This window comes from Sphaeramia orbicularis, chromosome 15 (assembly GCF_902148855.1).
Source record: "Sphaeramia orbicularis chromosome 15, fSphaOr1.1, whole genome shotgun sequence".
NCBI lineage: Eukaryota > Metazoa > Chordata > Actinopteri > Kurtiformes > Apogonidae > Sphaeramia > Sphaeramia orbicularis.
Window position 1 is genome coordinate 38,049,687 of NC_043971.1, and position 13,749 is coordinate 38,063,435.

General features: G+C 36.0%; 1 protein-coding gene across 2 annotated transcripts in view; it reads right to left on the bottom strand.

Moving 5' to 3' along the window:
* gfra1a (gdnf family receptor alpha 1a) overlaps positions 1-13,749 on the bottom strand; it is a 334,792-nt gene that overhangs the window by 85,181 nt on the left and 235,862 nt on the right. For both annotated transcript variants that reach the window (XM_030156164.1, XM_030156163.1), the window contains 2 exons: positions 12,812-12,984; positions 3,789-3,898 (listed from right to left, as the gene is read on the bottom strand). In XM_030156164.1, the coding sequence (XP_030012024.1) occupies positions 3,789-3,898; positions 12,812-12,984 (283 nt within the window). The remainder of the gene's footprint in view (positions 1-3,788; positions 3,899-12,811; positions 12,985-13,749) is intronic.

The window sequence follows — 13,749 nt, forward strand, 5'->3', positions numbered from 1 at the left end:
CCTTTTCAAAATTGGCAAAGTTCTCCCTCCTTCCTTATTAATGACAATCTTATAGTGTCACTGGAAAGGCCTCTGGTGAATGAATTCCTCCCCCCCGGTGGATTATCTGTGTATTGCATGTATTTAATTGTATACATCAGGTTTGTCAAGAAAAAAACATATGACACTTATCATGTAGAGGGCTTCAAAACTCATCTATCAAATATGATACGTTTGGTGTTATAGGGTTAAGAAAGTCCATCTGAATCTGAATCTGATAAGACATTATACACTGCCCCCCCCCCCCCCCCCAAAAAAAAAAAAAAAAAAAAAAAAAGTCACAGGCAATATTTGACTGCAGCACCTTTGGTTTTGGTTTTGATTACAGGAGACATTCACTGTGACATCTTTTTTGCCACTTAATGCTTACGTAGTGTCACAATAAGGTTCTTAATATTTTTTCCATCCATAGTTGCATTAATTTTTGATTATTGATGATGGAGAATCAGACCGCTGCATCAATTCCTCATCACATCCTGAATTAGAGTCTGGACTTTATGGAGGTTAATCCATGTGTATAAATGATGTCTCATTCTCCCTGAACCATTCTGTCACAAGCCTGATGATCCTGATCAATCTTGTCATTGTCCAATCTGTTAAAGACGTTAAAGACATGAGAGGACACTTTCTGCAGTTAGAGTTAAATAAACAGCCTGAACCAAAAAAAAAGTACCTGCCTGGATTTAACTAAGCAAAGTGTTCAGATCCTTCCATGGGTCAGTACCGCAGTGGTTAATAATGTTTCAGCTGGAACAGGTTATTTAACTCTAAATGATGCACTAAGTGTCCTCTCATGTCTTTAACGTCTTTAACAGATTGGACAGTGACAAGATTGATGAATGACACTTAGTGCATCATTTAGAGTTAAATAACCTGTTCCAGCTGAAACATTATTAACCACTGCGGTACTGACCCATGGAAGGATCTGAACACTTTGCTTAGTTAAATCCAGGCAGGTACTTTTTTTTTGGTTCAGGCTGTTTATTTAACTCTAACTGCAGAAAGTGTCCTCTCATGTCTTTAATGTCAAACAGATTGAACAATGCCAGGACTGATCAGGATCATCAGGCTTGTGACAGAATGGTTCAGGGAGAATGAGACATCATTTTCACACATGGATTAACCTCCATAAAGTCCAGACTCTGATTCAGGATGTGATGAAGACTTGATGCAGCAGTCCGATTCTTCATCATCAATAACACTGGTCTACTATTTTTTTTTTTTTTTTTTTTTAGAAATTATCTGCTTCAGATATTAAATATGCTAAAATTACCATATTTTAATAAGATTAATTGGAAAACAAATGACAAAAGTGCTGGTTTGCTGATGTTTTCAAGGTATATGATAAGGAGTTATTACACATATATTGGTTTATGTACACTTATATAATAGATTTATAAATCTTCCACTAGATACAACCTGTAAATTGAATGTATTGTCATGTGCAGACAGTGTTTTAAAGTAGATGTAGTAGCTCTGAGACTAAATGTTCCTTTGGAGTTAAACCCATTCTCTTGTTAATTCTCGAATTTCACATTTTGACCCAAGATTGTATCTTAGAAACTTCAGCCAACCAGCATTTAGGAATGGATTTTTCTTTATCAGTGACTCACACAAGGTAAAATTTCATTGTTTTTATTTTGGAAGCATTTTACTTGTAGACCAGTGTAATCAAAAATTAAAACATTATGTGCCAAAAAATATATCACAGTGACTATCTCCTGTAATCAAAACTAAAGGTGGTGCAGTGAAATACTACAAATGCAACTTTTTTTTTTGGGCTGGGCCGTGTATCATTTATTGAAAAAATTTGGCTTTTTTTGCAGGATCTTGTAATAGCATGTCATTGTTCTCCAAAAAGAGTCTACTTGTTGTCATGTTAGCCATGGTCCGTCTGACCAAATCAGTTTATTTGAAAAGTACAATATTATCAGTGACAGACCTGAGTTGCAACAAACTGTAACTGGGTACGGTTACATGATGTTTTTTAAATCCGATTTATTTGTCTAGAAGAAATTAATCCGGAACTAAAGTACTTTCTCTTCTGTTTACATGGAAATGTTAAACCCGAATAAAGGTTTACATGAGAAACGTTTATTCGATTCTCGCAGCCCTTCTGTTAGCTTAGCTTAGCATAGTCACTGCATTTCCATGGTCACACAAAGCCAGTTTTTTAAAGGTGATTTGAAGTCTTTTGTAAGTGATTTAGTGAAATCGGATTCTCCCTAATTATTTCTTTAGATCCGCGACTTACTGCACTCATACAATCTTGGGACTGTTGTGTTGACGGAAGTTGGAAAATCTTTTTGTTGGAAGGGATGCATGCGCTAAACTAGCTTTGCTTTACCGTTTTAGCTTTGCATTAGTTTTTATTTCCCAAGATTTTATTAGTGCATTAAGCCACATCGCCATGATTTGAGCCTCAATTTGTGATCATATTGACCCCACTGGACTAAAGTTATGATGAGGGAGAACTGAATTTCACAAAATCACTCAAAATGCTACAAATCACCTATAAAAGCCTGGCTACGTCTGACCATAGGAATAAACCCATTATGCTAAACTAGGCTAAGCTAAGCTAATGGAAGGGCTGTGAGAACAAGGCAATCGGTGCACTGCAGTGTAAACTGATTTGCCCACTTATCGAACTCATTAGTGCATGACAAATGAATTAATAAAAAACAAGTGGTGAACTATTCCTTCAGGGTTTTCCAGGCTGGTAGATCCCATCAGAATAGCCCACTGGAACGGTTTGGGTTGACTAGACTGCATTGCATATTCTTCCACCAGCGCAGAATATGTGCGTCATCACAACAGGACAAGACAATGAGCATGTGCAGAATGGCAGGAATAAAGTCCAAACGGAATAAGGGGTTTACATGTCTGAGGAATAATTTAGACCGGATTCAAAAGGGGATTAAACCAGTGACTTTAATCGGGTTTAAATTTAATCCGAACTTTTCTTTTTCAACTGGAATAAGGTGTTTACATGGGCATCTGAAATAGGATCTAACCTTTAATCAGATTAAACCAGGAATAAAAGTTGTCATGTAAACGCATGGATTATCACTTAACGATGGAATTTAACCCTTTCATGCATACTGCTCACTCCAGTGGACAGTTATTCTACAGCTGTTCTCTTGTATATTCATGGATTTTATTGTTTTAGTTCCATATCAGCCAACACAGCGGACGCTTAAGCATCATCCCAAACACTGCAATTCATACCATTACTGTAACTTTGCTGTCCTTGATAAAACTAATCTGCAGTAACATGTCTGAGTGTAAATCAGTTGCTTGTTATTGTTATTGTACTGTAATTAACAGGTTTTTTTTTTTGTTGTTGTTGTTTTATTTAAACCAGTTTTTTTTTTGTTTTGTTTTGTTTTGTTTTTTGCATGTTATCTCCATGAAGTGAGTAGTAATCAGTATTAGAATATGTTAAAATGTGAGAAAACATCAGATTAGCAGCATTAAAAATGTTTGTGTGTCATAGTTTTCACACAATATATCAATAAACACATGTTTCTTTGCTTCAAAAATTAAACACATGGTGTCCAGCTGAGTGGACATTTTTGGAACTCTATGAAAAATTGGTTCATAAGAAAAATTTCAAACTCATTGCCTTTTTCGTCCCTAAAGAGGAATAAAACACTCAAGAAAAAAAAAATCTTCATTAAGGTTCTCATAAATCATGCATGAAAGGGTTAAAGTAAATGCAACAGTGGTTAGGTGTCAGGTGAACTCACCAATCAGACCCGAGTATGCGAGCAGACAGTCTGCGTAGTTCTCCTTCAGACAGCCTGTCAGCGAACGGGGCTCCGGCTGGCAGTTCGCAAAGAAGTCAGCCAGACGTGACCTGTCATACACACACAAACACACACACACACATGCACACAAACACACACATACACAGGGGGAAAAAAAAGCTTAGAGAGCCAGGCGTAAATGCAGCTCCAATAGATTTAGCATGAGAAACTCAGATGGCCAATGTGAGTGGAATGAGCAGAAAATGGCCGGTCCAAATGAGTCCACACTGGAAGTCATTTCTCTCAATGCAATTAGCCTGGTAAATGACTGCCTCCAGTGGAGTAAGATGACCCTGTTACGTATGCAGTGGCTGCTTTATATCCTGGAATGAATGAGGCTAAAGGCAATTCTCCACCAAGTCTGTTCTGTTTCATTTACTTCACAAATGTTTGTTTACACTTTAGCCACAGGTGCAACAGCACGTGAAATTGAAATTTGGATTCCCAAAAGAATCCGCTATCTGAAAGCAAGATGAGTGTGATAGACTCCGAACAAAACCTTTTCATCTTTTAGAAGCCATACTGTAGTTTTTAATCTAATGGTTTCACAGCCTTGATTATTATCATTACTATTTTTATTGTACTTGTAATAGTGTAATTTACCCAGAAATGTACTCAAACAGATATTAACAGGGAAAGAAGGAATTCCATCAAAAGAGAAGATAATCATAACCCTTCACTGCGCAGTAAAGTCTACAGCCAATGAGAACAGCCCAATGAAAATACTGCAGAAAACTTACACAAGAAACTCTTTAACAGTATGTCCACAGGCTTACAGATTTTCCTTTTACACCTTCTTTAATTTTTTCTTAAAAATACAGCTGAACGTTATTTCACAGACATTCATTTAACCCATAAAGACCCACTGCTAGTTCCCAAATGAAACTATCTATTCATAAGTGATTTAATACCATTTATTATAATATTATCCTCTGTATTTTGCATTTTATCAGTATAAATCAGGTACTTTCTTAAATTTAATTCACTGATCATGTAGATGTTCATGAAAGCTCAGATTAACCCTTTCATGCATACTGGTCACTCCTGTGGACAGTTCTTCTCCAGCTCTTCTCTTATATATTCATGGGTTTTGTTGTTTTAGTTCCATATCAGCTGACAGAGTGGACGCTTATGCACCATCCCATAATACACTGTAATTCATACCATTACTGTGACATGTGTTAAATCAATAGCTAATTGTTGTCAGACTGTAATCAACAGTTTTCTTAATCAAAAAGGGTTTTTTTTTGCATATTGTCTGCATGAAGTTAGTAATAACTAGTATTTGAGTATGTCAAAATGTGAGAAAACGTCAGATTAGAAGCAAGAAAAATGTTTTTATTTCATAGTTCTCACACAGTTTATCACTTTCTGATGACGGGTTTTAAATACATGTTTTTTTGCTTCGAAAATTGGTGTCCAGCTGAGTGGACATTTTTGTAACTCCATGAAAAATAGGTTCATAAAAAATTTCAACCGCATTGTTTTTTTCATGCCTAAAGAGGAATAAAAACACTCAGGAAAAAAACTCAACTAAGGTTCTTATAATTCATGCATGAAAGGGTTACAGTCGAGGGTTATTATATCAAAAACACAGAAAACTGTAGAAAAAGTGACTTTTTCCAGTAGAATCTATCATTAACTGAACATAAACCAAGTATTTCCATCCACTGTCATTGATCCAACTCCATGGGTTTTAGTGGTGAATGAATGTTGTAGAAGATGACAGTGTTTCCACATTCACTACTGAGCCTCTGAATGTCCAAATGGGTCATATCTGATGACCATGAAAAGATGACAATCTGTATTTTATACCAATTATTTACATGTATTGATAGAATTAGTGGATCATCAGGTAATAAACAGTGTAGGTCAGTGATGGATGTTTGGGTCTTTATGGTTTAATGTTACTGTCACTGTATCTCGACATAAAATAGACTCCGCTCCGTTTCCCACAATGCATGTCGCAATGAATTTCCGAAAATACCCGAGTGACCTACGGTGCATGCACGGTCACGTATTACGTCAGGACCTCTTTAGTGCATGCAGGTCACTTCAGAGTCGCATTCAGTTCATACTCAAAACTGATAAAAGTCGCATTTAATGTGAAATATGAACGAGCACAGAAAAAATTGGATTTCACCAAAAATCCGAATTGTCCATTAAGACCTGCTGTGTGAATGTAGCCTAAGAGTTCCACTAAATAACAAATCTGTGTCCAGAAAACAGAGACATAGGTGCACACGATTTATGTTAACAGAACGAGATGGGTTTGTTCATTCCACGTAAAAATTTAAGGCTGCTCTTTAACTCATATTTTTAAGTTGTAACTAATTATATTTTACCGTGCAGTGTGAAGTACTAATAGTAGTTTAAAAGTTGCTTCTTCTACTTTGTGTGTACACATGTATATCTATTTATGCATAATTTTCTTTGTCTTATGTCCTAAAAGTGTGATTGGCTAGGTGTACACACTTGTTAATATCATTATTATTATCCTTTTGTTTTGTTTTGTTTACTTATTTACTTAACCCTGTCATGCATGAATTATGAGAACCTTAATCAAGATTTTTTTCCTGAGTGTTTTTATTCCTCTTTAGGCATGAAAAAACAATGTGATTGAATTTTTTATTTTTTATGAACTTATTTTTCATGGATTAACAAAAATGTCCACTCAGCTGGACACCATACGTTTAATTTTTGAAGCAAAGAAACATGCATTTACTGTCACACTGTGTGAAAACTATTAAATGGTTTTTTTTAATGATGCTAATCGGATGTTTTCTCACATTTTAACATCCTATAATAGTAGTTATCAGTCACTCAAATATAATGCAAAAACAACAAAACACTACAACTTCTTGTTAAAAAAAAACAAAACCTGTTGATTACAGTCTAATAACAATTAGCAATTGATTTATACTCAAATATGTAACTGCAGATCAGGTTTCTAAAGAACTGCAAAGTTACAGTAACAATATGAATTGCAATGTATTATGGGATGGTGCATAAGTATCCACTGTGTTGGTTGATATGCAACTAAAACAACAAAACAACAAAACCCATGAATATACAAGAGAACAGCTGTAGAATAATTGTCCACTATAGTGACCACTATGCATGAAAGGGTTAATTTATTCTACTTTTTATTTATTTATCTATTTATTTTTTGCGCTTTCCTGTTCTTCCTTTCAGTGAGCATTACTGATACACTTTTTTTCTTTCCAAAAAAAAAAAAAAGAGAACAGTGTACTTTGTACTAGTGATGTCCAGTACAATGTCTTATGAGACTGTTCTGAATAAAAATTTGAATTAAAAAAAAAAAAAAAAAAAAAAAAAAAAGTTGCTTCTTCAACTCAGGGCAGATGGGTAACTGAGGTCTTGAGGTCTACCAAATGTGCTCAGCATTTGTTAGACCTCAAGAGCATTTTCTTCCATGAAAACTGCCTCCAACGCTGATTCATTTGAATCTTTTGAAAACTGCAGTGCTGTCAGTTTCTTCCTTTTGCCAACTGTATATGTAATTGCGAAACTATACTGTGTAATGCATCACTTCTCACCGGAGAAGAGACCGACAAAAACAGGCGGCGACTCATAAATACACAGCATTCTGCAGTTGTACGAGTGATCTAAAACTCCACAAACGGCAGTAAACGCAAACACAGAGATACGTTTTGGATTTGATAACAGAGGATAGAGTGGATTTCTGCTTGTGTTTGTGAAGTTCCAAACCTGGCTTGGTCATACACACACACACACACACACACACACACACAGCATGATGTATCTAATCAGGGCTGTGTGGTGCAGAGGAGAGCTGTGTGTTGTGAGAGTTGTCAACAGCAGCCAGTATACTACACCTGACATATGGTGAGGGAGCTGGTGGAAATACATGGCTTTAATCTATCTGTGCTGACTGACAAATGGAGCGGGAGGAAGCTGTGCTGCAGTGAGACCTGTTGTTCAGCCCTGAGCGTATGTCTGACGGATACAGAAAGCACCGTGCAAAAAAAAAAAAAAAAAAAAAAAGAAAGAAAGAAAGAAAAGACAGAGACGGACGTAAGGAACGACACGAAGTTGCACGATGAATTCGCTGTTGTCATGCTGCTTGCTGTTAAGTATAGATGGAGGAGAGAGAGACCCGAGGCCACCGTCCAAATGGAGCTCATTTATAATGCCTAATGCTTCCATTTAATCCCAAGGAGCCACAAGACGACTGGCTGCAGGCTCTAGAGACTGAACACACACACACACACATGCTCCAGTAAGGCTAGGGTGATGTCAGATGTCCGTCACTGAATTAGTCAAAATACTAGGCCTGTAACGGTACACAACATTTTCGGTTTGGTACGTTTTCGGTTTTGAAAGCCACGGTTCGTTTTTTTTTTCGGTTCGGTACGGGAAGAAAGAAAACCCCTCAAAATGTCTTTAATACATTTATGAATTTTTGAATATTTTTCCCCCAATTTTTGGACACAATAGAATATAGGAAAACAGGAATAATATAATTCTGCTGCTATAAATCAAATAGAAAAATTAATTAATTAATTAATTAATTAATTAATTAATTAATATTACTAAATGTATTTTAAACATTAGTATTGCACTTTTCCCTGACAGGTAGTTTTGAACAAACAAAAAAATCTAATCACAGTTCTGTCAGTTCACATTCTGCATAAAAATATCAACAAAAAAATTCTGCATTAAGTGCAACATTAACAGGAGGGTAAACTGGTATTCTGTTTAAACAAACTGAAGAGCAACACTGACAACAAACTTAACCAAATTATTTATTTTAGGACAGAGAACAAACTGTTTAGGACACTGTGTGTACGTGTGTGCGCACGCGTGCGCAAGGTGCAATTTGTCTGGGGGATGGTTTGTTTGTTGTTTTTTTGTTTTGTTTTTTTGGTCGGAGCTGGGGGGGTGTGGTCCGGTCGGGTCCATAACTAACGCTGGCGTGAAACGAAAGTGAAACTTTATTACCTCCGCCAAGGAGGTTATGTTTTTGCCAGGGTTTGTTTGTCTGTCCGTTAGTGTGCAACATAACTCAAAAAGTTATGGACAGATTTTGATGAAATTTTCAGGGTTTGTTGGAAATGAGATAAGGAAGAAATGATTAAATTTTGGTGGTGATCGGGGGTGGGGGGGCCCACGGGGGGGGCCACTGATCAGCCTTGGCGGAGGTCTGCGCTCTCCGAGTGCTTCTAGTTTTTATATACTTTCAATGGCCAACTCCGAGTTCTATTCCTCTGTTATACAGCGTGCGTGAGAGAGAGAGAGCGCTAGTGTGTTGTAGAACTACTGTAGTTCCTAGGGGCCAAACAACGTCTGTCTTATCACCGTCTCTTTCCTCATTGTTGTCTTTCATCAGGACCTGAACTGATCCAAACTGGACTGTGCTGATGGGGTGGATGGTTTTCAGTCTCTTCCTTTCAGGTTCACATCATATTTGTTGTTTTTTTTACCCTTTATCAGCTGCTATTTCGTATTTCGGGTCACTCCTTCAATATGTCCGTGTGAAACTTGCACGGATTTAAAGTTCCGCATCAAACAATGTCTTTCGTTCCTTTTTCTTTTTCTCAACATACTGTGCCGTTTCAGTAGAGCTGTGTACCGAACCGAACAGGTGTGTCCCGAAACGGTTCGGTTTGGTACGTGTACCGTTACAGGCCTACTAAATACATGATCCTGGAGCTTTAATACACACATCATGAATGTTAGGGATGGGAATTGAGAACCAGTTCCCAGTAGTTCAGTTCCTTGGAATTGTTTGCCTGCTTAACAATTCTGCTTGCCTTCGTTGCACGTGCGTGATGACGTCACACATATGCTGCATTGTTTTGATTTAGAACAAAGGTGTCAAACATGCGGCCCTGGGGCCAAATCCGGCCCGCTAAAGGGTCCAATCTGGCTCGCGGGATGAATTTATGAAATGCAAAAATTACACTGAAGACATTGACAATCAATGGTGTCAAAATCATTTTAATTCAGTTTCCACATGCAGACACATACAGTCCGGTTAGATTTCAAGTGGGTCAGACCAGTAAAATATTATCATAATAACCTATAAATAATGACAGCAACAAATTTTCTCTTTGTTATTTTGGTGTAAAAAAGTAAAATTACATGAAAATGTTTACATTACCAAACTATACTTTTTTTTGTGTGTATATATATATATATATATATATATATATATATATATATATATATATATTTTTTTTTTTTTTTTTTTTTTTTTTTTTTAGGTGTATATGTGTGGGTGTATAGATCTGTGTATGAATATGTATTTACATGTACAGGGTGGGGAAGCAAAATTTACAATATTTTGAGGCAGGGATTGAAAGACAGTGTATGACCAATTAGTTTATTGAAAGTCATGAGAATTTATTTGCCACAAGAAAATTGACATAATAGAAAATGTTTTTATTCTATGTGTCCTCCTTCTTTCTCAATAACTGCCTTCACACGCTTCCTGAAACTTGCACAAGTGTTCCTCAAATATTCGGGTGACAACTTCTCCCATTCTTCTTTAATAGTATCTTTAAGAAAGTCGACATTGCTGTGTGATGTTCTATTGGTAGCATGTTCTAAAACGCCCCAAATAACATAATCCAGAGGGTTTAGATCTGGGCTAGAAGGCGGCCATAAACATGATTCCCAAAAATTGCTAAACTTGGATTTGTTGCTGTTGTCAACAAGTGTTTTGGTGTTCTTGTGTAAGATTTTAACTTCAAATCATATTTTACTGCATTTCTAATGGTCTTGTTGTCTACCTCAAGTTCAATTGCCATTTTTCTCATGGATTTGGTTGGATCCTTTAGGATTTTGGATTTGAGAGCTTTAATAAAAGCTTTGGTACGTTTTTTGTTGCTTCTTCCACTTCCAGACTTTCTCGTAATAGTTTTGCTCATAGTCATTCTCTTCTTTCCATTATAAACAGTCTTTATGGACACTCCAACTATTTTTGAAATCTCCTTTGGTGTGACGAGTGCATTCAGCAAATCGCACACTCTTTGACGTTTGCTTTCCTGATTACTCATATGGGCAAAAGTTTCTGAAAAGGTATGGATAATAGTGTTAGGTATGATTATGACATCAATATATGTTTGGTTTCAAAACAATTGACGTAGTGCCTGCTGAGAAAAAACAACAACAGGCACAACACTGACTTGACCCATGGACAAAAATATTGGGACATATCATGTCTACAGCTTTAAGATGTCCTGTTCATACTGATATGAGATAGAAACATTAATATTTCTTTAAAGTTTAATGGGAGTTAATTTTTTTTATTAATTTTTTTTTTTTTTTTTTTTAGTGGTAGAACATTTAAAATCAGTCATGGATAAAAAAAAAAATCTTAATAAAAAAATGCTTAATCAAACATTTGGACCCCATTGCTTTCTCCTTTATCTCCTTTAAGTGGGAGGAGGAGCAAAAAAAAAAAAAAAAGAAGAAGAAAAGGAATAGAATTAACAGGAACACAGTGCAAAAAGGAGAGTTAAAAATGTTATTTTCTAATTGTGGGTTTGTTCTAAAGTACTAATGAAAATACCCATATATCACAGACCCCTGCAGTAAGAAACACACTCCTCCTCCTTTGTGCTGTGGCCGACAGAAGGAAGAAGGTCTAGTAATTTCTACACGCAACGCTGTTATTGAAAGTATACACTCCATGACCAAAAGGTACACACCTGGAAATATCCCAAACACAGTAAAACAGGATAAAAAAAAATAAAAAAAATGCAGGCAGAGGACAGGGTTCCTGCAGGTAAATACAGCAGGAACCACCGGCTCAGGGTCAGCGGGGATAATTACAAGGGATTATCACTGTACACAAAACATTAATACAAATCTTACATATTACGATGCGGTGCTGTTGCCCTAAACATGTTAGTTTTAAATAGGCCTGAGGAAATCTCCATGACAATACACTTCTAGCCATTAATTAATCTGAGGGTCAAATAACGGTATGCTGAGTGTTAATTCACATGACCTTTAATAATAATACATTTTCCTCTTCATTGTGTTTCCGTTTTTCTTTTGCGATGTGTTTATTATACATGTACATATTGCAGTGATGAGCAAAAACATATGATTGACTGGTCAGCACTACTCTTCAAACAGGAAAATGGGATGCAGAAGTTGGATGAAAGCTCGTATCTGAAAGGTTTATAGGTTGTTCTAAGTCAGAGGTGTCAAACATGTGGCCCACAGGACAAAACCAGCCCGCTAAAGGTTCCAATCCAGCCCGCAGGATGAATGAAAATTAAACTGAAGATATGAACAGTTCAGGTTCCACATACAGACCAATATGAGCTCAGGTAAAATCATAAATGATGACAATTATAAATTTTCTTCTTGGTTTAATGTGAAAAAATTACATTACATTCTGAAAATATTTGCATTTATAAACTATCCTTTAATAATAAAATATTAACAACCTGAAATGTTTAAAGTAAATTATATGCAATTTTAACAATATTCTACCTGTTATTAAATGTTTTATGTATTTTTAGTTCCACTGTGATCTGTAAGTTGTGTTAATAATAAGCTGAGACTTAATATTGTAGAAATTGTTCTAGTTCCAAATTCCAGACTCTAAAATTTTAACACTATTATGTCTGTTCCTAAATGTTTGTGTAACACTGTGTGTAATGCATGTGTAAATAATAAGTCGAGGCATAATATTGTTAAACTTGCATATTTATTTATTTATAAACTTTTCTGGTATTTACATGCTTTTTTGGGAAAGGATCATTTGTAAATGTAAATATTTTCATAATTTCATGTTTTTATTGCACTAAAACAAAGAGAAAACGTTGTCATTATTTACAGGTTCTACTTACGTTATTATTTGAATGGTCCGGCCCATTTGTGGTCATTTGGGCTGAATGTGGCCCCTGAACTAAACTGACTTTGACAGCCCTGCTCTAAGTATTGTGTGTGTTTCTTACCTGCAGATGTAGTTGTTCTTGCAGGTGACCTGCAGTTCCAAACAGTTGGGTTTCTGTTTTTCTTCGTATGAGCAGACAGGGACGATGGTTTGACGCCTGCGCTCAGAACACGCTGTCTGGTCTCTGAGCGGACAGGAACAGAATAACATGCCGTAGCTGTGCTTCGGAGGAACCTGAGGGACGCAACAACCACAACAAACTTTAGTTTGACTCCTGTTTGAGTTGAAAATTTTGGACTAAAAGCTGCACTTTGTATACTTTTAAATAGAATAGAATAGAATAGAATAGAATACACCCAACTAGACTAGACTAGACTAGACTAGACTAGAATAGAATAGAATAGAATAGAATAGAATAGAATACACCCAACTAGACTAGACAAGACTAGAATAGACTAGACTAGACTAGACTAGACTAGAATAGAATAGAATAGAATAGAATAGAATACACCCAACTAGACTAGACTAGACTAGACTAGACTAGACTAGAATAGAATAGAATAGAATAGAATACACCCAACTAGACTAGACAAGACTAGAATAGACTAGACTAGACTAGAATAGACTAGAATAGAATAGAATAGAATAGAAAAGACTACAATAGGCTAGACTAGAATAGACTAGACTAGATTAGACTAGACTAGACTAGAATAGAATAGAATAGAATAGAATAGACCCAACTAGACTAGACTAGACTAGACTAGAATAGAATAGAATAGAATACACCCAACTAGACTAGACTAGACTAGACTAGACTAGACTAGATTAGACTAGACTAGAATAGAATAGAATACACCCAACTAGACTAGACTAGACTAGACAAGACTAGAATAGACTAGAATAGAATAGAATAGAATAGAATAGAATAGAAAAGACTACAATAGGCTAGACTAGAATAGACTAGACTAGATTAGACTAGACTAGACTAGAATAGAATAG